Below are 21,403 nucleotides of genomic sequence, written 5' to 3'. Positions count from 1 at the left end.
AGCGTCAGAGGGTGATAATTCAATGCGAGGTAATAATATCCATTGTCTATCATTTGTACCAGTAATGTTCTCTAAATCCAAACTATTCTCAAATCTTTCTGCTGGCAATTAGTCTCGTTCCATTCAATAATTTTTTCATTAGATTCAAATTCCTCAAGGTCATTTCATGAGATGGTGAACCACGTGAACGTTCAAGAATTCAGTGGCGAATTGTAAGACTTCCTTTTCATATTCTGTTATAAGTGTTGGATAGTTGTGGATAAACATCGTAGTGCTCATTGTTAAGCGACAGAATTGCACATTTTGAAGGAGGTGGTGATAAATTTGGGCCATATATTTCACTAACAATATCCAAGTTTAGAATCAATGCAAGTTTGTGTAAACTTGCATTCATCTGCGCTCACCCTCATCTTATTATTGAATTTGAAAATTTAATTGAGTTCTACACTGTAGCTGTTCTAGATGCATGAGGTATAACTGGCAACACTTGCGGAAATCTCCTCCTGAGAAAATTATTTTCTCACCAAATTGTACTTCTTTACCCATGATATATTTTAATAGAAGATTAATGCACATTGAGGAATGCTTTTTGGCGGTAGGTGCCTCATCCCATGAAGTTGAATATGCGCGCTTAATTCGCCTCAGACTCAACCAATTCACTAATATTATATCTCAAGTGAAAGGGCTTGATATACTCAGTGTTCTAGACTAAAACGAATAGCTTACCTAAATTAGAATTCGTTAGATGAAAAAAGAAATCTATAAAAACATCGGAAATGAACGTGAAAAGAGTTATGTTTGAGTATAAGTTAAGGAGAGCATAAGTTAAATGCTTGACGACAAATATAGGCATAAAAACCGACATTTCTCGGTTAAAAACAGTTAACATCACTTCTTGAGCATCTGTTGATAAATGTTGCCGTTTCTTTTCATCTGTTTGGTCTCTCTTCCTCCTATGTTCTAATAGGACGTTTACCGAATCAGCAAATCGACTTGTTGTTGATCTTGAAACCACGGTTTCCACATACTTTATTTAAGAATAATTTGACCTTTAATACACCGCACACAACTAACTACTGACTGTGAACCGGAAACCCTACTCAAAGTACCTACCCGATGACTATAGAAAAAATATATTGGATTATGTATAATACCACATTCGATTTAGTAAACGGTTTTATTTTTTGTTGTTTATCTATACTTTTAAATGATTCACTGATTCTGAAAATTAAATATTGTGATATCCAATCGTCAGAAATGTTGTGTAATGATTGAAGTAATTATTAAATTTGTTTATTTTTATGTTTCAGTGTTTTGACGGTTACCCCTATCGCCATTAGGGCCCTGGACATCACCGTCCAACGTGCAATAAGGACCAACATTCACTTGACTGACATCCACCTTCACTAGCTAGTTCATTATTTATAAATCATCAGTCATCATACAAGCCAAATAATCATGAATGTTCTAGTTGTCACTAAAATTGATTGTTAGAAAAATTTTATGTTTAAGTGCGCAGTGTATGTGACGAATAGATTTTGAACTTCCTAATATATAGGAATTGAATTAATTTATTTTAAAAAAATTTGTTGCCCGTATACATTTTTTATATTGATGATACATTGTACAATTTTGTGTACCTTGTTTTTATTTTATGATTTTTTTGTTATGTTTGTGACGATTTCTGTGCTATTTGGAAACAGGTTTCTACAAAACTTAGAGGAATAAAATGTTTGTAATCGAGGGATGCAAACCCCATCTTTGTTTTCTCTATTTTCTTCCATTGTTATTTTGCAAAGATTTTTTCTCATTTTGATATACCTTACAGAAGAATGAACCGAATCTATACGAGAATCGAATGTAAATAAATAGAATAGATATATGAATCTAAAAAGATTGATTTCATCTATATTTGATTCAATCCGTAATATTGCGGAGCATATTGGATTCAACATGAATCAGATCGATTTCAAATCAAATTGATTAGATATCTGAATCTAAGTAAATCGAATGAAAATGACAACCAAATATATAACATGTGATTCAAGTCTACACGAATTATTTGTAGGAATCAATTCATATCCATTAGATTGCGTATATTCGATTCATTATGATTCAAATCGATTTCAAATAGTATTGATATGAATAAATCTAATGAAAATGACATGTGAATCGAGTCTACACGAATTATTTATAAGAATCGATTCATATCCATAAGATTCGTAATATTGCAGGTGCATATTCGATTCAACATGATTCAAATCGATTTCAAATTCAAAAATGACATGTGAATCGAGTTTACACGAAGTATTTATAGGAATGGATTCATATCCATGAGATTCTTAATATTGCGGTGCTTATTCGATTCATCATAATTCAAATCGGTTCCAAATATTATTGTTATGAATAAATCGAATGAAAATGACATTTCAATCGATTATACACGAATTACTTATAGGAATATCCATTAAATTACACATATTCGATTCATTATGATTCAGATCGAATTCAAAAAGAATGGATTGGATATCATAACCTAAATGAAAATTATATGTAAATCATTTCAAACGATTCATATCCATGAAAATCGTGATATTTCGGTGCATATTCGATTTATAATGATTCAGATCGATTTCAAATAGAATTCATATGAATAAATCGAATACAAATGTCATGTGAATCGAGTCTACACGAATGATTGATTTTAAATTGATTTTCTATCAAAATTTCATCACCATCAAATTATTATGCGACTTCTATTATATCAAGAATTCATTTGGGAATTCCGTAATTAACAGGAAAATATTTTTATTATTTTTTGTTTTTTCTAAAAATCGTCTTGATTTTAAGTCTCTTTTGATGGAAAATTAGTTGAGGAAATTTATTTTTATTATTTATTCATAGTTCTAATTGTATTTGAAATATCTTTTCTAAATAATTTATCAATTGTATATGAAGCGTAAAAAAACTTTTTGATTTTGAAGATTAGTATGGCCTAACAAATTATTAATTTTAAGATTTAAATAGAAAAAAATCTTTGCAGAATTTCATTTCTTATGCATATTTCAGTTTTGAAACATCACTCAGTAATAAAAATAACTGTTGAATGTGATTCAATTTGTAATGTGCTGTATACTGTATGTAACGTAGTTGGTAGTGGTATTGAACGGAAATATATCAAAATAAGCACAAACTGAAAGAGAAATACTTTAAAAATTAATAAAAAATATCACAGATTATACAACATTCCATATTTCAATAGATATTTTATCTTAATCCTCCTATACCACAATTGTAATGATTTAACTTTTTATGTATTTGCATTCAATATTACTTATTGTTTCCATTAAACTTTCCAAAAGTTTTCATACAAATTTCAATCCATATCGTATATAAATTGGAAGCAATTTCGCTTATTCTAATTTTCTTCATCCCCCAGTGGCGGACACTTGAGGTTTTTAGAAAAAATTTGGAAAAACGTATCTTTATTGACTAAATCAACCAATATTAAAATCAGAATAAACAAAATGACAATAAAGTCTGCATAAATATATCTTTTGTAGACTCGTCCATCCAGGTGAACTCCTTTCCTCTGAGAAGAGAACGGAGCCCCATTCTTCGTTAATCTAGACGGGCTGCTCGGTTAACTGGGGTTAATTTGGGGCCAGCAGTTGGCCTTTTTGGCTAAAGGTTAGCTGCCCTTAAGACTTCTTCTGTCTGTCCAGCCACTCCTCGGGTTTCTCTGTACTTTTATTAGACCGAAACACTAGTGAGGGCCCGATCTCTTAGCGATGTGCTGACAATTAAGTCTTCTCTTTTGGATGTGCACCTTTCTTTTCCGGAACCGCGCCCTTGATGAAAGTTAACAGTATCTTGGTAACGACGATAAACTTTGGAAACACCAGACCGACTCATGTTCAACACACCGGCTACTTCTCGCTAATACTGGCATTGTCGCAATAGAGTAACTTTATCACTTGTTGTTGTTGTTATCACTACTTTATTTGCAAGTAGAACTCTTGTTTGTTAACTGAGATGTGTGTCGATTGACTTTGATAATGGTGGGTTAAGTAGAAAACCTTTTATAAGACCAGTTACCCCTAATTAGCAACAAGCATCAAAGGGTGTTTACTAATATATTGGATTATGAGAGCAAGGAACATTTTTCAAGATTTTACTAAAAAAAAAACAATTTCTTGTTCAGTTTTTTGACGGTGATATTGCCTGCGTCGATTTTTTTGTTGCTAATGAGTGTAGTAATTGATGGTAATCAGCTATAACTCAAAAACAAATGCTGCTAGTAAATATTTGTTACCGTATTGAATACACTGTTTACATCACCACTACACCAACACTCACGATTACACTGTCTGAAATAAGCGTTTCGATAACCAAGTTATCGTCTTCAGAGACTGAAGGGAAATTAAATCCTAGTGACTTGACTGTTTTATACTAAATTTTCCCATCAATAAACCTTCATCCTCGAAACTCAATTCCAGTGGGAACCTCTTTAGACTAGTAAACTATGAAGTGGGCTGTAAGGAATTGGTCCTTTGTCCCTATTTAAGCTACTCTTACATTTAGCAATTTCAATGCTTTCAAATACATCCAACAATTTATTATTGGATACATTTTTTAACAATTTGAACTTATCAATATTGAGTGGTATATATGAAATTAGCTGCGGAGACTGTGATGGGAAGTATATTGGGCAGACTAAGAGATCCGTTATTGTCCGGTTTAAAGAGCACATTTAAAATATGGACGGAAAATCAAGTATTGCCGATCACGCTGCCAGTAATAATCATGACATGAATATAAATAATGTAAAATTGTTAAAAAATGTATCCAATAATAAATTGTTGGATGCATTTGAAAGCATTGAAATTGCTAAATGCAAGAGTAGCTTAAATATGGACAAAGAGCCAATTCCTTACAGCCAACTCTATAGTTTAGTAGTCAAGAAATAAATGTGAAGATTTTGATGGGAATATTTATATAAAACAGGTAAGTCATTAGATTTTAGTTTACCTTCATTCTCTGAAGACGATAGCTTAGTTACCGAAACGCACGTCAGGCAGTGTAATCGTGAGTGTTGGTGTATTCAGTATGGTTCCAGAAATTCCAACTTAGTTGTTACCATATTTATAAAATGTTTGTCAGTTTGAGATAGAAACAAAAATCACCGGAAATAAATAAATTTGATGTATATTAATTAATAAAAGAAAAACTTTTAAATTAAATTATAATTTGTAATGATAATTTCCAGTAGAATTTTTGGTAATTTTATACTATCGCAGCACCCCCGTATTTTTGGCTCTAGATTTCTTATTTTAATTTGGAAAAATATCTCACTTCAAAACGCCATATGGTTAAATAATACCATAAACCCACTTTTTTAATATAAACGTTCACAACTTCTATATTTTTTGTATAGATCGAAATTTTTTTTATTCTTAGTTTTTTTTTTCGTGAAACCAATTTTATATAACAAAAAACGAGAGAACTATAGAATAACCGTATTCTTGAACATTTCTCTCAGTCTAGTATTCCAGAGGTGGTTCAGGAAATGTTTGGAAATTTTTTAAAGTATTTCTTTACATATGTATGGAATAACCGGTTTCCAGTCAAATATAGTGCCAGTAGAAAATGATTATTCCGTTGAATCTGCAAATCTGTAGGAATACAAAAAATTCACAGTAAGTGTAACATAAAGTCTAGGATTTTGCAAAAGTTTGATTAGTTTTATTATAAGAATATAAAAGAAATATATAAGAATAGAAAAACACTAATAGTAAAACGTTTTTTAAAATTTTTATGGGTTCTCGTTTGAAAATTTCGATCAAATGTTTTCTTTTAAAAACTAAAAGCCTAATTTTTATTATATTATGAAAATCGTCCTGAGTGACTTAAAAACAATAAATAATATCAGAAGAAAAGATAAAATTTCCATTTTTTTTGTTTAGTACAGACCAGCTTGGATTTGGAATATCCAACTTTAAACAATGAAACTTGATACTCATTACAGATGAGAATATCCCAATAAGAGGTCACTTCGAATTTAATACCCTGATTAGGGAATTCTTACAGCTCCGGATTAGCTCTAGACCAAAGATTTAAATTTGTTTCAAAAGTTTCAGGGCTTTTTTGGGCTAGAAGGACAACTAACTATCCATATCTGAGAACGATAATTTGGTTATTGAAACTTGTTGAACACTGTAATTGTGAGTGTTGGTGTAGTGTGAACGATTTAAAATAGACAAAGTCAATCAACAACCTTGATAGTTATAACTATTCACATCGTGTATTAACAACTGTATACATATACAGTTGTATATGTATACATACATAATATGACCCATTACTGTTCAAAATGATTGATGAATCTTTATTTCAAGTTACAGAGTGAGTAAAGGCATTCTCTGAAAATATACTGGGTCGTTCATATTCACAGAGGCAACCAAATTTATATTTTTATCCTTTTCTCGTTATTTCTCACTGATAAAGTTTTGAATTGTTATACCGGGTAGTTTTAAAGATATAAGGAATGTTATTTCAATTTCGTGACTTGAGCCCTTTGTAGTGTTTTGGACATTTACACCCTGTATCAAAACCCTTTGTAGTATTGTGGGCAGTTACACTCTGTATTTTAACATCTGAATAAATTTTAATACGGCCCATTATTGCTTAAAATGATTTATGAATTATGAATTATTATGAAGATACAGTGTGAGTAGTAATTATTTCAGAATATTTTTAGCCTTTTCTCGTTATTTCTCATTGCAATATAGGATTTTGCAGTGTTATAAAGGGTAATTTGAAAGATATAAGCAATTTCACAGTAACTTCATCACAATTTTAACCCTCTGTAGTGTTTTAGACGTTTTCACACTGTCTTAACATCTGAATAAATTTTAATACGGCCCATTAGTATTTAAAATGAATGACGAATCTTGATTGCAAGATACAGTATGATGTAAAGACATTTTCTCAAAATATTTTGTAATATACAGGGTCGTTTATATTCACAGAGGCAACCAAATTAATATTTTTACTCTCACGTTCTTTCTCATTGCAATATAGGATTTTGCAGTATTATACAGGGTAGTTTGAAAGATATAAGCAATGTTTTATTAATTTCGTGACAACTTCAACCCTCTATAGTATTGTAAACATTTACACTATTCGTGTAGGGAAAGCAGTAAGAAATATCGTTATTTACAAATTGAATACACCCCGTAGAAATAATTTCTTGACCATGTTTACAATAACCAATTTTTTCTAATTAATTGTGGCACAGTTAATCCACGAGCAGTTGCTGGCAAAGGGGTACCATAAGCAGATCGTTTTTTTGATGCCTTTGTTGATAGGAGTGTATTCAACTAGAGGGTCTTCAAACATTTTTGTTTGTTCAAAATGTTTCTGGATGAAAATAAAATGTTTTTTTTTTATTTTAAAGTACAAAAGTATTATAATTTGAATATTTAATAAATTCGATGGAGTATGATATATACCCAAATATTCACATCAAAATAGTTAGAAATCGCTTCGGCACGAAACTATTACTTTAGATGTGAAACTACTTCAAGAAATTTAAAATTTGTTGTCTTTTATATTCTTAGAATAAAGTTTGTTCATACTGGCCTAGATTTGGAAGTACATACTTTGAATTTTTTGTAATTTCATTTTAGGATAAAATTCGAGTAATCAAAAATCTTAGAACTAGTTCACCTTCCCAAAAAAATAAACGTAACTTCATCTTACTCTAAGTATGAACATTTCAAACGTATAAAACTTTTTTTAATCACCCTGAGTACACGTTAATTGAAAAAAAAACATCTCGATTTCAACCTCGTATTTAAAAATGATCACAAGAGGAGCTCCAACCAAAACTCATTCTAAAAATTTGTGACATTAAAGACCCTTCTGGAAAATCAAAAAAAGATTTTTTCAGGTAGAGTAAATATATTTTGAAGGGGTAAAATAATTTACAATCGAATAATTGATAGTAATTATGATATAAACCTAACCTAAACACGTTAATTGAACTACTGCTGAGAATGATCTATTCTAGTACCATGGAATAATTATTGACAATGAGAGTGGTATGAAGCGAAATATACGCCGTCACCACCTTAAAAGTACTCATGAAATACTAAAAAACAACCCTTAATAAGCGGAAAATTTTTGGTGTAGTTTGGTTTGTAGCCCTAAATATTTACCAATGCTACTTTGATCAGAAGCCCTTAGAATACCTACGAAGTTTACTTATATTAAATTCATCAACCATATCTTACCGTATAAAGAACTAAAGAAATTCTGAATCTTTTTGTAGCCTTTACAATTTACTGCTGATGTAGTGGTAGTTGATAAAAAAATGGTGAATATTTCCATTATTAAGGTACTACTTTTTTATATCAATTCGTTTATTGATTGATATTGATTATCACTATTCTAAACAAGCATAAAAAGGGGTGGTTACCGATCATAGCATATTGTTGGACCATTAAAAAATGTTATTATGAAGCTAATACTATCAATTTTAATATTTTACTATGAAAAAAATACAATTTCGGGCTCACTTTTTTGCTAGTTACTTGCGATTGCAGGGGTGTCGCCTGATTCAATTTTTTCCCTCACAAGTGTATAATAATTCGTTTATTAATTTTTGTGGCGCATTCCAACTTTGATTGGCTCATTCTAGGAAACATTTCCTCAAACCTAATCTAGCTTTCAAATAACAAATATGTTATTCATAATCTCACAATTTTCTAGAGTTCTCACTAAGTTCTTGTTGCATTTTGTATCATTCTTAGTGTAATTTCTTGTTGTCCTCCTATAAAGGTTCATACCATCTGATTTGGTCTTTCGTCTTTAAAAGTAGTGTCTATTTTTTTAACAGGGTAACCTCTTTCAGCACTTTAGATAGCCACTGTATTATAATTGTTTTTGGATCTAACGACTTCTTTGAAGATATTTTTAAGTCAATCTTCTAATTTGTGGTCCAAGACAAATGCCTTCCAACTTTGCTTGGCTCATTTTAGAAAACATTTCCTTCAAAAGTTTGAAACCTTCACTTCCTTTATTAACAGTTTTAACTGAGTCCTTGAAACCTAATTTTATGTGAAGTGTAGACTCTAATGGAACATCAAGCATATTTTCTTCTCCAATTACATATGGTTCTTTCCTAGGCCAGACTCTAATGGTTTTTAGGCTACTTACTTAGGTCTGTTTCGGCTACTACCATAACCATAAGAAACAATAAAATTTCCCAGTGAACTCCTAAGTGGTTCAAAAATTTTCAAATAACCAATATGTCATTTAAAATATTGAACATTTTTTCAGTTTCAGTAACACGTTTTATTGAATTTTGTGTCATTTTTAGGTCTGGTCTTTTCTTAAAAGGTTTAAAGGTCTTTATAAGAACTTTGTTTTGTTTAGAAATGAAAGACCAATCCAGTAGTTGTCACCAAATTTAGTACCTAACACGTAAGTAAAGCATTAGAAATATTAGTACTAAGGGACAGGTACGGTCAAGGTAGTCTAATTTAGGTCCAGAATTCTCTATATTTGGTAGCTTCTATTTTTTTTATAGACGATATACTAATTACTAGTTTCAACAAAGAATATCGAGATGTTTTTTTGTAATTAATAGAATTGAATTTTTTCAGTTGTAAATTCTACATTTTAAAAACTGTATATGAAAAACAAAGTTCAATAATATTTAATTTTTATTTTGAATGAATTTGGATAAAATAACCACTGAAAAATATGTAGTGTATCAAGTTTAAGATAAAGACACATCCATACAAAGCAATTGAGCCTTATTTTAAATATACAAATAGAGCGAATCCTTTTTTCTATTAATAAATAAAAATGTTCAAAATAAGGTATTCCACCAAAAAAGTATCGTTAGTGGAATGTTATTTTTAGATCGCAAGCTTTACGAAGAAGACATCTTCTAGAGGTCTGAAAATAGGGTAAAGTCGATGGATGCCAGATCTGCAGAATATAGTGGATGTCTTTTCATTCATTCATTTCTTCAATTGGAGTCTTTTTCCGCGATTTCGTCCTCCAATAACGTTAAGTAATAATTTTCTTTTTTCAAGATAATCGTTAGTATTATACCATGTGCATCCAAAAACACTGATGCCATTACTTTAACTATCGACTTTTGCGTTTTCCCACGTTTTAAAGTTAGTTAATCATGTGCACTATACTTGATTATACTCCAATGTGAAATGATATAGCCATGTTTCACCCACTGTCATAAATCGACGCTAAATTTCGGGTTTATTATGATTGAAAAGCTCCAAAAATGAATGAGATGAAGCTTGCTCGTGTAGATTTTATTGGCGGCGTCGCCAGTTGGGCCGACAGTCGTGGCTATGCTTCCAAATTGGCGACTTTGCCAACTCGTCGCCAAGTGATTTATTGACCATACATTTCAATACGAATTATTTGGATATGTAGCTGGCGACGTCTCTGTGAGGTAGGGCCCCAGCTTCAGCGATTATCCAGGCATTGAAGGATTTTTGGGATAAGAAACGAGTCGTAGAACGATAAATGCAGAGAATATGGTAGCTGGAATCTTTCTAGAAGCTAAAATCTGCGGTTTTTGAAACCATTTTTGCACAGAACTTCTTATCACAAAATCTTGAATTTAAATCTGTCAGACAGTTCCTGGTTGTTAGTTCGTTTACTATCATTCGAAACGTTAACATATGATCTTTGTAATTTAGAGAAAGTATACGCAACGCGTTATTGACCGATCTTTTTTTTTATTCGTGCTTCATCTTCCACGCTTTCCGGGCTCTCCTTGAATTTTTATGACAATGAAACACTTGATCACGAATAATAGAAACTACCAAATATTTTTAAACAAAAATTACTTCACTCAAAATGCTAAAACTCACAAACTAATAGTGAATGCCAAATTTATACAAGTGTCATTTTAAGGTTAGGGCTAACCAAAAATCATATGAATTTTTCAGCTATAAAGGCTCAAATATTAAAAGCACTAAGCTGTGTTCGCAAGCACCAAGAGTTTAATTCCGCTTTATTAAAATGAAGAATCGAATGATCTGTTTTTTTTTTCTTTTTAATGTTACTGTAGATAAATTTTTACAACTGAAAAATTTTTTCAATGAATTATATTAATTTAAAAAAATGACGTACCACTTTTATTGTACATGTCTGAATTTAACGAAACCTATCTACCTACTCTCTAGGACCATACAGTTGAACTAACAGGGTTAATCATAAGATGTGTTTTCAAAATAAGACTGCTTAGAGAATGACACGTAGGAAGGTATACAGACATGAAAGGGTTCATTTTGCCCCCAAATGTTACGCTTAATATCCGAGTTCAACGTGAGTACTCATCGTTTGTGAAATGGTTGAATAAAAAGTTCATGTTTTCATAGTGTCTTTATTCTATTCCTCTTCCTTTTTATTTCACCTATAATACAGTCAACAGTGTTTTTGGTGCTTGAATTTTTACAGTTTTTTTTTTCATATGGAGTTGTGTCCAGCAGATCATATTTTTCAAAATTATAATTTCAATTTCGAATGCTATTGCGAATTGAGGACTCAAAATAAAACTGTCCAAGAGTTTTTAAAATCTTTTATTTGACCTTTATCTTTATCTAGACGTCTAATACTTTAAAAAGCCTTAATAAAGATCGAAACATTGACATTTTTGAAAAAATTTGGGCAGTTTTATTTTCAGTCTTCAACCCGCAAAATCATTTGAAATTACAAAGATATAATTTTAATACAATATTATAAGTTGAATTCGTGATTTTTTATTATATGCCTGTCTGGGGCTAGTTCATTAATACTAGAAATCGAATTTCGATGCAGAGATATGGCAAAACTTCTCTAAAGGTTGGACATCACTAAAACCACCAACCCCGATGAAATACCACCAATCGCATTGAACAAATGCGCAGCTGAACTAACATATGCGCTATGCAAACTCTTTTCTCTATCATATAGATGCAGAGGAGAAACTTGCTTGGGTTCAACGCATATCAGAAAAATTAAAAAAGACGGTTCACCACAACTACCTTCCGATTGCTTTAGTCCTAAGCATTACTAAAGTGTTTGAGAAAGTCGTTAGCCAGAAAATTTTGAGTCTATTAACATAATCAGCTTTTGCAAACATATATAAACTGGGGATTTTCTGGCATATGTCAGTAACATATAGACTGAATCTATAGAGAAATATGGGAAATACCACTAGACATATCGAAGGTTTTTGACTGGATTAGTTGCTAGGTTGATATCGACATACCTCAGAAAGGCTTGAGGTAGTGTTGATTGACTCGTGCAAACTTGAGTTTAATTCAATCAGACTCGAGTTCAAAAACCGACATGGAGCGAAGTTTACCGATCATGATTTCAAACAATTATTTCAATATTTACTTTAGTTAAACTTTCCCAATATATTTTGAATAAATTTAAAAAAAAAAATTTAATTCGCTAGTTCTTATTTTTTCAACTATAAATGCGACGAGGAAATAAAATGGTAAGACTTAAAAAAAATCATTTAATATACCATCCATTAACTCCAGTTCCATCAGAGTAATGTGCATTTTAACTAAGGTTAAATAAAGATTGGTTTTTTCAGAGTTGGCACATCACTAGTTTGAGGTCAACGCTGGTGTTCCTTAGGGAAGCATTTTGCTACCCACTTTCTCCTGTACATCAATGATCTACTCGATAACACACTGATGTCGTCGTTCAAATCAGTTGTCCAACATAATCTCATCTAGAACAGTATTTGAAAGATCTACTCGACATGCAGACGATCGAGTTCGCCTGTAGACGCCCAAAACGTCAATTTATTGTGACTCCTTTTGGAAAGGTGCAAGCTTATAGAATCAGCTACCAAGACACATTTCTCCCAAATACTATAACCTACAGAAGTTGAAATTCAATATCTACGGGCCTCTACATTATTGCATGAACTACTTAAGTGTAATAGAGTTTACCCTCTTTTTCTTGCTTTTTATGTAATAAAAATACAAATATTTTTTTAGATAGAAAGACAGAAGAAACAGTCATTGATGAGACTATTCACCAGTTACTCAATGAATACTTTGGAAGCTTCGCTTCCGCGACCTTCTAGAGTGCACTTTGGTTCCATTTTAAATTCCACAAGTCATCTAGATATCTCTTCGTTTTTGTTAGCGTTCCTTCATAATCTTTCATCCTGTTTTTCACTAGTGTATCCTAAATCTTCTGGAAAATGATCGCTGTTTAACTAATGAACCTTAATGTTCATGTTACACCCAAGGAATTTGAAACTGTTAAGTATCTTATTTACCAGTTGAACATAGTTTTTCCTTCTTGAAGTTGATTAATTTGACAATTGTAACAAATGAAGCCCAGGCTTTTCATTCATTTATTCAATTTACTTTAGGATCTTATGAGTTCACAGTCAAATATTTCTGCTCAACTGAGGCATTTTTTCACCTATATATGCAAAGCGTGATCCATTTTACCAATAGTCTTCACCTACTGCTTCAGTAGGCCCAGCGTTCAACTAAGGGGTTGTTAGAATTTTTTTTCCAACATCCATGCTTTTTCTTAGGTCACTATTTTCTATCCTAGTGATGTACTGCTATGAAAGAGGCAAAAGAAGGGAGGAAATTGGGTATAGCCACTTTTTATTGCAATCATATTGGTTCCTGTTGTCCAGAAGAATAAATTTCAAACTTCGCTCAAGAAGAAATCCTCAATTTTCGTGATAAAATATAACATTGTCTTCTTGGGAAAAGAAAAGCATTAGATCTTTTTCTTTTGTACGGGAAAAAGTTTCTTTTTCAAGTAAATTTTTCTTCTTCAGTCTAGAAGCTAGTTATTCGAAAGCCTCTTATCAAGTTGAGGTCATTTATCTGACTAGGGTTAAAATGCTGAGGAATTGATAACACTCCCTCATAATCACTTTATTAGTATCAGAAGGATGATCAGAAAGACAATACTCATTCTCAGAGAACTCTGGTAGCTGGTGAAATGTTTGATTCGGTTCAGTAAGGGACTGAGCATCTTGCAGAAATTAAATCAGGATAAGTCCAATTGCTACAATTGTTCCAATCAATTCGACTAAGGCGAAAATAACAGTCATCGATGTGATTTTTGAGTTGTCTCTCCAAACTACCAGTTTCTTTTTCCGGTATTCCTGTTCTTGATTCAACATCCTAATAGCTATAATCAATTCTTAATTCAGAGGCACCAATTTTTTTTTGGTAAATCAAAATATAATTAAAAAACTTGAAAATTATTGATTTTGATTATTTTTGAAAAAAAAAAATATCATGAGCAATAAAGTAAGTGTTGTATGATTAGATTTGAGATCCACACTATGGAAATGTGGGCAATTAGAAAGAAAAACTTAGACTACATTTTCTGCATCAGAATTGTTTATACCAGAAATTCGGAAAATCCGTCTCGATATTAGACAGAAAATGTTATTTATGCACCTGTATATTTCAATCTGCCCTCTAGGCAGACAGAACAGAACGTTGAGCTTCAAAAAATTTTTTTTCAAAATTTCTTTATACTATACGTAAGACATTGTTTTACTAAATGTCATGTGAGTGAATCAAATTTTTTTTCATCGACGTTACTTTTATGTATTAACGAAATTATAATATATAAAAAGTTTATTTCTGTAAATTTTATACAGAACGTATATTTTAAACTTAACGGTTAGATTTGGCTACACGTTCAAGTTCATCTTTCTTCTTAATAGCATAAGAATTTGAAGATCCCTGAAATAAAAAAAAATCCAATGAACGAAATGTACACACCAAATAGTTAATAAATTTGAGTTTTGGTTTTTTTATGTCTAGGGTATGTATTTAAAAGCCAAATAATCGATCCACTTAGATAAATAGATGAAGTTTACTCATCAAGATATATTTTAATTTTGAAATTGATTTAATTGGCTGACACATTAATAAAAACCCAACCTAAACAAGGTTTTTAACTAATATTTTTGTGGCTTTAACGGTTCTAATTGACTAGGGAATCCCTTGGCAGTCCTTCCCCCCATCTAACAGATGCTCTCCAGACTTAAAACACTCCTCCAGTTGACATTGGCTTTGAAGTAAAGGTCTTTCACTTTAACAAATCTCAGAATGTTAATAAGAACTTGCCAATCCCAGAAAATGTGTAGTTTCTTCAAAACACATAGTCCTGCATATATTCTATATCTGATAGCAAACTACCAGAGTATTTACCTCCTGTTTACTTAACTCCAGTATCTAGTATGAGAGGTTTCTCTATTTGTTTGTCCCCCTCCAACACAGCATAAGATGTTTCTTAATGTGAAATAAGGAATTTTCATTGCAGGTTTGGGTCCTGTCAGTGTTGTTCTATGCAAAACTAGATCCTCGACAATTTTATTGCCTCTGAATCTAGGGATAAAGAGCAATTAATCTGCAAGTCAATGGTCTATTGGCTGCAAGTTTGACTTGATCCATAAAGAATTCCCACGGTACGTTTTGGTTCTATCAGTGGTTGACTCACTCTATGTTTAACGAGATCTTTGACAATTCCATTGCCTCTGATTACAGGGATCTAAAACAGTTAATCTGCAAGTAAGGAATTCTTTCTGCATAGTTTGGTCCTGACTGGCTGTAAGTTTGACCAGATCTTTCCACTCCATTCCATCACCCCTGAATCCAGTGATTCAGAGCAGCTCTACTGTCCTTTTATTGTGCTTAATTGGTTCCTGTTGATTTTCTAGTTTAATGGGTTACCATTTAGAGGTCTCCACAAGTTTTTTTTAGCCAAATTATGTTTCAATGATGAAATTAGTTGCTTTCGATAGTTATAAAATCATTTCATCGCTTTTTCTTATCTTTTTATACAATTTCTGTAGATCTGGAGAATATTGTAGTTGCAGAAGCAACTTTAAAGTTCACATCAATGATTAGATTATTGTTTTTATCGACTATGTGATTAAATTTTTTAATTTTACTTTATGTTGTAGTGGCTTCAAATTATATAAATAGTCACAGATTAATACAAAAAGCCCTTATTTTACCCTAACAACTCTCAGATTCGTCAATTTGTTGTTGTTTTTGTTACATTGTCAAGAAATTCAGTACTCAATTGAAAAATTTTTCAAACGCCCATGCCCCACTGTTTGGTTTTCCACTTCCTTGTGATGTCCATCTTCCTCAATTTTACTTTGCAGTTTTTCATTAAAATTCCAAGAACTTCATATACACCTTGATTATTGCTAGTACGTTTGAACTCCACATGTTTGTCAATTATTGTTAATATTCCTTTCTACCATCGACGCCTCAGATCTGCTAAGATGCGTCAAAATATTGTCTAATCTAATTTACTTCCATCTGATGAACAATTCTTTCAAAACCATTTTATTCCTAATTAAGTCATTTGGTAATGGCTCGGGAAAAATTTTTAAGCTCGGGCAGACTGTGTGGAGTTATCGACAGCTGTTGGGTAAATAAGTTTTAGTGCTACATATTGTTCCTTTGCTATTTCCTTTTGTTGAAATAGCAAAGAGCCCAAACCTTAAGTAGATTTATCATGTTTGGGATGCTCCAAGGTAGAGGAACAGGTTAATATTATTTTTTGTACAAAGTCCTCTAAATTTACAGCAACATGACATTCTAATGGAATAATAGAATCAAATTTAATTCAGAGTGTGTCGAGATGAACTGGGATTGTTTTCTTTGCATGAAGGACTTCATATCAAGTCCTATATGTTTTTAACACTATATATCAATCAAATTGCATCAATTTTATAAGTGTATCAATTCTTTTGCTGTTGAGTGTATAAATAAAAAGGATATTTATGTTAAAAATTTCACTACTACTAAGCAAAAGTTTTGAAAAAGGCATTAACCTGTGATTGATTAAAATATTTTAGAATACAACTTAAATGTGATATCCTGCTTTTTATCCTTTAAAATAATTAAGAGAACAATGCCAAATTAAAAAAATTATGTTTACAATATATCGATTAACTAGAAGTGGCAAGGTGATTGTGGCAAAATAGTATGTTAAAAATGTCCACGCTGTACACTTTTAAGGTAAGATTTTGCATTAATTTAGTCCTTTATGATACTACAAAATGATGAGCATTAGGTAGCATAGGAAAGGACACTTTACATGTTAATTAGCTATAATATGCTAGCAAACTTTGGATAAATATAGCAAAATATAGCTAATTTAGTCACTTTAGAATACATTGTTGCAAAATTTTATGTTAAATATGTCTGTCCACTTCGTACACATTTAAGGTAAGGTTTTGCTATAATTTAGTCCTTTATGATACAACAAAATAATTTAGGGTATTAAGCAGCATAGGAAAGGACAATAAGGAATTGAAATATTTTTTGCAATAAATTGCAACAATCTTTGGTTTTTTATGGTTGTTTCAAAAATATTTTTGCATAAAATCAAAAACGATTCAATACAAGGTAAAATTTTTGAAAATTCTTTAGTCCCAAAGCGAAACCGTAGCTATTATTTCAAAATAGTTAGGCATTAGATAGGACAGTTGTTTATGTAAACACAAATCAAATTATTTGCATTCAGACTTTGTTTCTTTGTTGTTTCAAAAATATTTTTGCATAAAATCAAAAACGATTCAATACAAGGTAAAATTTTTGAAAATTCTTTAGTCCCAAAGCGAAACCGTAGCTATTATTTCAAAATAGTTAGGCATTAGATAGGACAGTTGTTTTTTCAAACACAAATCAAATTATTTGCGTTCAGACTTTGTTTTTTTGTTGTTTTAAAAATATTTTTGCATAAAATCAAAAACGATTCAATACAAGGTAAAATTTTTGAAAATTCTTTAGTTCCAAAGCGAAACCGTAACTATTATTTTAAAATAGATAGGTATTAGATGGGACAGTTGTTTATGTAAACACAAATCAAATTATTTGCATTCAGACTTTGTTTTTTTGTTGTTTCAAAAATATTTTTGCAAAAATCAAAAACGATTCAATACAAGGTAAAATTTTTGAAAATTATTTAGTCCCAAAGCGAAACCGTAGCTATTATTTCAAAATAGTTAGGCATTAGATAGGACAGTTGTTTTTTCAAACACAAATCAAATTATTTGCGTTCAGACTTTGTTTTTTTGTTATTGTTTTAAAAATATTTTTGCATAAAATCAAAAACGATTCAATACAAGGTAAAATTTTTGAAAATTCTTTAGTTCCAAAGCGAAACCGTAACTATTATTTTAAAATAGATAGGCATTAGATGGGACAGTTGTTTATGTAAACACAAATCAAATTATTTGCATATTTGCATTCAGACTTTGTTTTTTTTGTTATTGTTTCAAAAATATTTTTGCAAAAATCAAAAACGATTTACTACAAGGTAAAATTTTTGAAAATTCTTTAGTCCCAAAGCGAAACCGTAACTATTATTTTAAAATAGTTAGGCATTAGATAGGACATATTTTATTTTTATTTTTGTGAAATATATATAATAACTGTAAAAAATATTAACTCTACATGTTTTCTATAGGCTTGTGCTGGAGCATAATAAAATCCTACACGACCTGACGATAGGCTGTGAGGTCCAGCTCGTTTCAGTATCTGATTACAAGGCTGACTCCCTCATCAGTCTACAAATAGTCTCCTATAGAATCCTGATTTAATAAAATATAAATCAAAAATATATAAGAGGAACAAAAGTGGGCCAACTATTGAGTCCTGTGGTATCCAAGATACCATTTCACCAGCCTTAGATGAGCTCTCTTTAAGCTAGACGCAAAAAGTCACAAGATATTCCACCAAATCCTAAATATTGCAGATTTGTACCAATAAATCATGAACCAACACATCAAATGCCTTTGAGTAATTCAAGGAGAAGAATATGAAACCCTTCTCCTTATCCAGTCCTGATTGATCCATGGGAAGCAGATTATTTTCACATGATTAACAATTTCTGATATATGTTAAATTTATAAAGGAATCATAAGAATTCTATTTGAATTATAAAGTTACATAATTAATTTGGTAAACATAGTCATCAAAGGAATTATTTTAGTTCTAAACATATAAAGGGTGTTCCAAATTGACTCACTTTTGAATGGAGATTGTTGTGCTTGCAGGTGTCATGGAGGAAGAACCAGTTTCCTGCCTGCCACAAATCAAGTCTCTGTTTTATCCACTACTCACTGACTTCGAATTTTTTCAACATTTTCATCAATATGAACAGTTGTTTGGCATCATGTCAGCCACAAAACAAGTCTTTTTATCCACTACTCACCGACAGTCCTCAATTGTCACTTGACCATCTGTGAGCACAAGATTTTGAATTTCCTCAAATTTTTACCAATTTAGATAGTTGATGAGCGCTCTGTCTCACAAATTGAATCTTTTTTTATCCACTACTCACTGGCAGTCATCAATTATCACTTGACGGTATGAGTACAAGATCTCGAATTTTTTCAATATTTTCATAGATTTGGAGAATTGATCCGAGGTTTGTCAATTGATATTTCGCCATTTTATACCATTCACACTACTAGTTCAATTGGGTTTTCAACATTAAAACAGTTTCAGCAGTATTTTTACAGAGTATGAAACAAAATTTCACAATTGCACATCATTCACCTGGCATCATAAAAGCGAATCAAGAACAAAATAGCAAAAAATCATTAATGATGAATAGAACAACATATTCATGAAAGAAATTATTTTAGTTCCAATCATATAAATGGTATACCAAATTGACTTACAAATATAAAAACATTTCATAAATAAGTTAGAAAAATAGAAAATAATTTTTTTAAACTGGCATTGTCATTAGAATCTGTGTTTAGGTTTAAATTTAAAGATTTGGAGAAGATTTCATTTGATTCTAACTAGATTTGAAGTATAATTCTTACCTTGGCTGCATTAATAAGTTCATCAGCCAAACATTCGGCGATGGTTTTGATGTTACGGAAAGCGGCTTCTCTTGCTCCAGTACATAGCAACCAGATAGCTTGATTGACTCTTCTCAATGGTGATACATCAACAGCCTGTCTTCTTACGGTACCAGCTCTACCGATACGTGTGGAATCTTCGCGTGGCCCAGAATTGATGATAGCAGACACTAAAATCTGAAAATTAATATAAATTCGTGGATACTGGAAAAATTTTGTTAAAAAAGATATTTAAACAAACATATTATCAGATTAAATGAATCAACAAAATATTTCTGAAGAAGTGTCAGAAAATAAAAGATTTTCATCATGATTAGAAAAATTTCAGTGTCAAATTATTGTAACAAAGTGAATATCATACCTGAAGTGGATTTTCCCCAGTTAAAAGATGAATAATTTCGAAGGCGTGTTTTACTATCCTTACTGCCATTAGTTTTTTACCATTATTACGCCCATGCATCATTAAGGAATTTGTTAACCTCTCTACTATTGGGCATTGGGCTTTGCGGAATCTTTTGGCAGCGTATCTACCCGCAGAGTGGGGTAAATATTTAGCATTTTTTTCTTTAACTGCAATATAATCCTCGAAAAAAAAAAGGATAATATAAAAAAAGTTCTGTTTAACAACACTAAATAATCAAAATATATAGAAAATTTGTATCAGAATAAATAAATGCTATCACCAAAGAAATTCTGAAGAGGTGTCAGAAAATATTGGTTTTCATCATTCAAAGAATATGAATATAAGAAGCCTTGTGTGTGAGAAAAAAATTTGCACAAGATTAATGATTGTAATGTTTACCTGGAGAGACATATCAGATACTTGAACATCATCACAATTCCACCTTCCAAATAATTTAATTTCGGGAAGTTCGGCAATTTTTGGGGCCGCAACTACCCCTTGGACCTCAGTGCTCCAATCGTCATCCATATTGTATTACCTATAAAATATAATAGCTCTGTAAAACGATTCTTATTAAATATAATTGATACACGAACATAAAGAAATCTCAGATTTAAAATAAGTTCTCAACAAGAATATTCTGTCAAGAGGTGTCAGAAATAAGTTTTTTCATCATAAAATATAAACTTTAATTGTAGAGGTAAACACGTGTGCTTACATAGAAAATTAATTATTAGAAATAAAAATTGTTATTGTAATCATTATTTTAAATAGTTTACAATTGAAATTATTTTATATAAAATTTTTTATGAAATGTTACCTTATTTATTAATTCAAACTGCTACTTTCCTAAAATTGAATATTGTTCACGACCGCTTTACATCAGTGCGAACCGGAAAAGGCCATCATTGACAGAATATAACTTAGTTACAGATGTCAATTGATTTTAACACCCTCTATATTTGCTGTCTCGCTCTTACAATATATACAATATACTGTTCTTTGTTTAATCTAGGGAAATTTTATTTACTAAATTTTACCTGTTTATAACTGTCGGAAAT

General features: G+C 31.1%; 2 protein-coding genes across 4 annotated transcripts in view; one reads left to right on the top strand and one right to left on the bottom strand.

The window, feature by feature from the left end:
• LOC130444827 (uncharacterized) overlaps window positions 1-14,529 on the top strand; it is a 315,730-nt gene extending 301,201 nt beyond the window's left edge. For all 3 annotated transcript variants that reach the window (XM_056780092.1, XM_056780094.1, XM_056780093.1), the window contains one exon: window positions 1,311-14,529. In XM_056780092.1, the coding sequence (XP_056636070.1) occupies window positions 1,311-1,318 (8 nt within the window). In that variant the 3' untranslated portion in view covers window positions 1,319-14,529. The remainder of the gene's footprint in view (window positions 1-1,310) is intronic.
• Window positions 14,530-14,657: 128 nt separating this feature from the next.
• Window positions 14,658-21,276, bottom strand: LOC130444830 (40S ribosomal protein S5). The gene is made up of 5 exons (XM_056780096.1): window positions 21,163-21,276; window positions 20,742-20,880; window positions 20,301-20,522; window positions 19,901-20,116; window positions 14,658-14,780 (listed from the first exon to the last, which is right to left on the bottom strand). Exons 2-5 carry the CDS (start codon window positions 20,868-20,870, stop codon window positions 14,712-14,714), a joined length of 636 nt encoding a protein of 211 aa, XP_056636074.1. The 5' UTR covers window positions 20,871-20,880; window positions 21,163-21,276; the 3' UTR covers window positions 14,658-14,711.
• Window positions 21,277-21,403: the final 127 nt, after the last annotated feature.

This window comes from Diorhabda sublineata, chromosome 6 (genome assembly GCF_026230105.1).
Source record: "Diorhabda sublineata isolate icDioSubl1.1 chromosome 6, icDioSubl1.1, whole genome shotgun sequence".
Classification (NCBI taxonomy): Eukaryota; Metazoa; Arthropoda; class Insecta; order Coleoptera; family Chrysomelidae; genus Diorhabda; species Diorhabda sublineata.
This window is presented reverse-complemented; position numbering and strand designations above follow the sequence as displayed.

Excerpts from the sequence above, each read along its gene's own strand:
- LOC130444830 (XM_056780096.1), bottom strand. The coding sequence starts at position 20,870 with ATGGATGACGATTGGAGCACTGAGGTCCAAGGGGTAGTTGCGGCCCCA. Across the intron at positions 20,117-20,300 it reads CTGGGGAAAATCCACTTCAG|ATTTTAGTGTCTGCTATCAT; the intron begins GTATGATATTCA and ends ATTAATTTTCAG. Across the intron at positions 14,781-19,900 it reads AACTTATTAATGCAGCCAAG|GGATCTTCAAATTCTTATGC; the intron begins GTAAGAATTATA and ends TTTTTATTTCAG.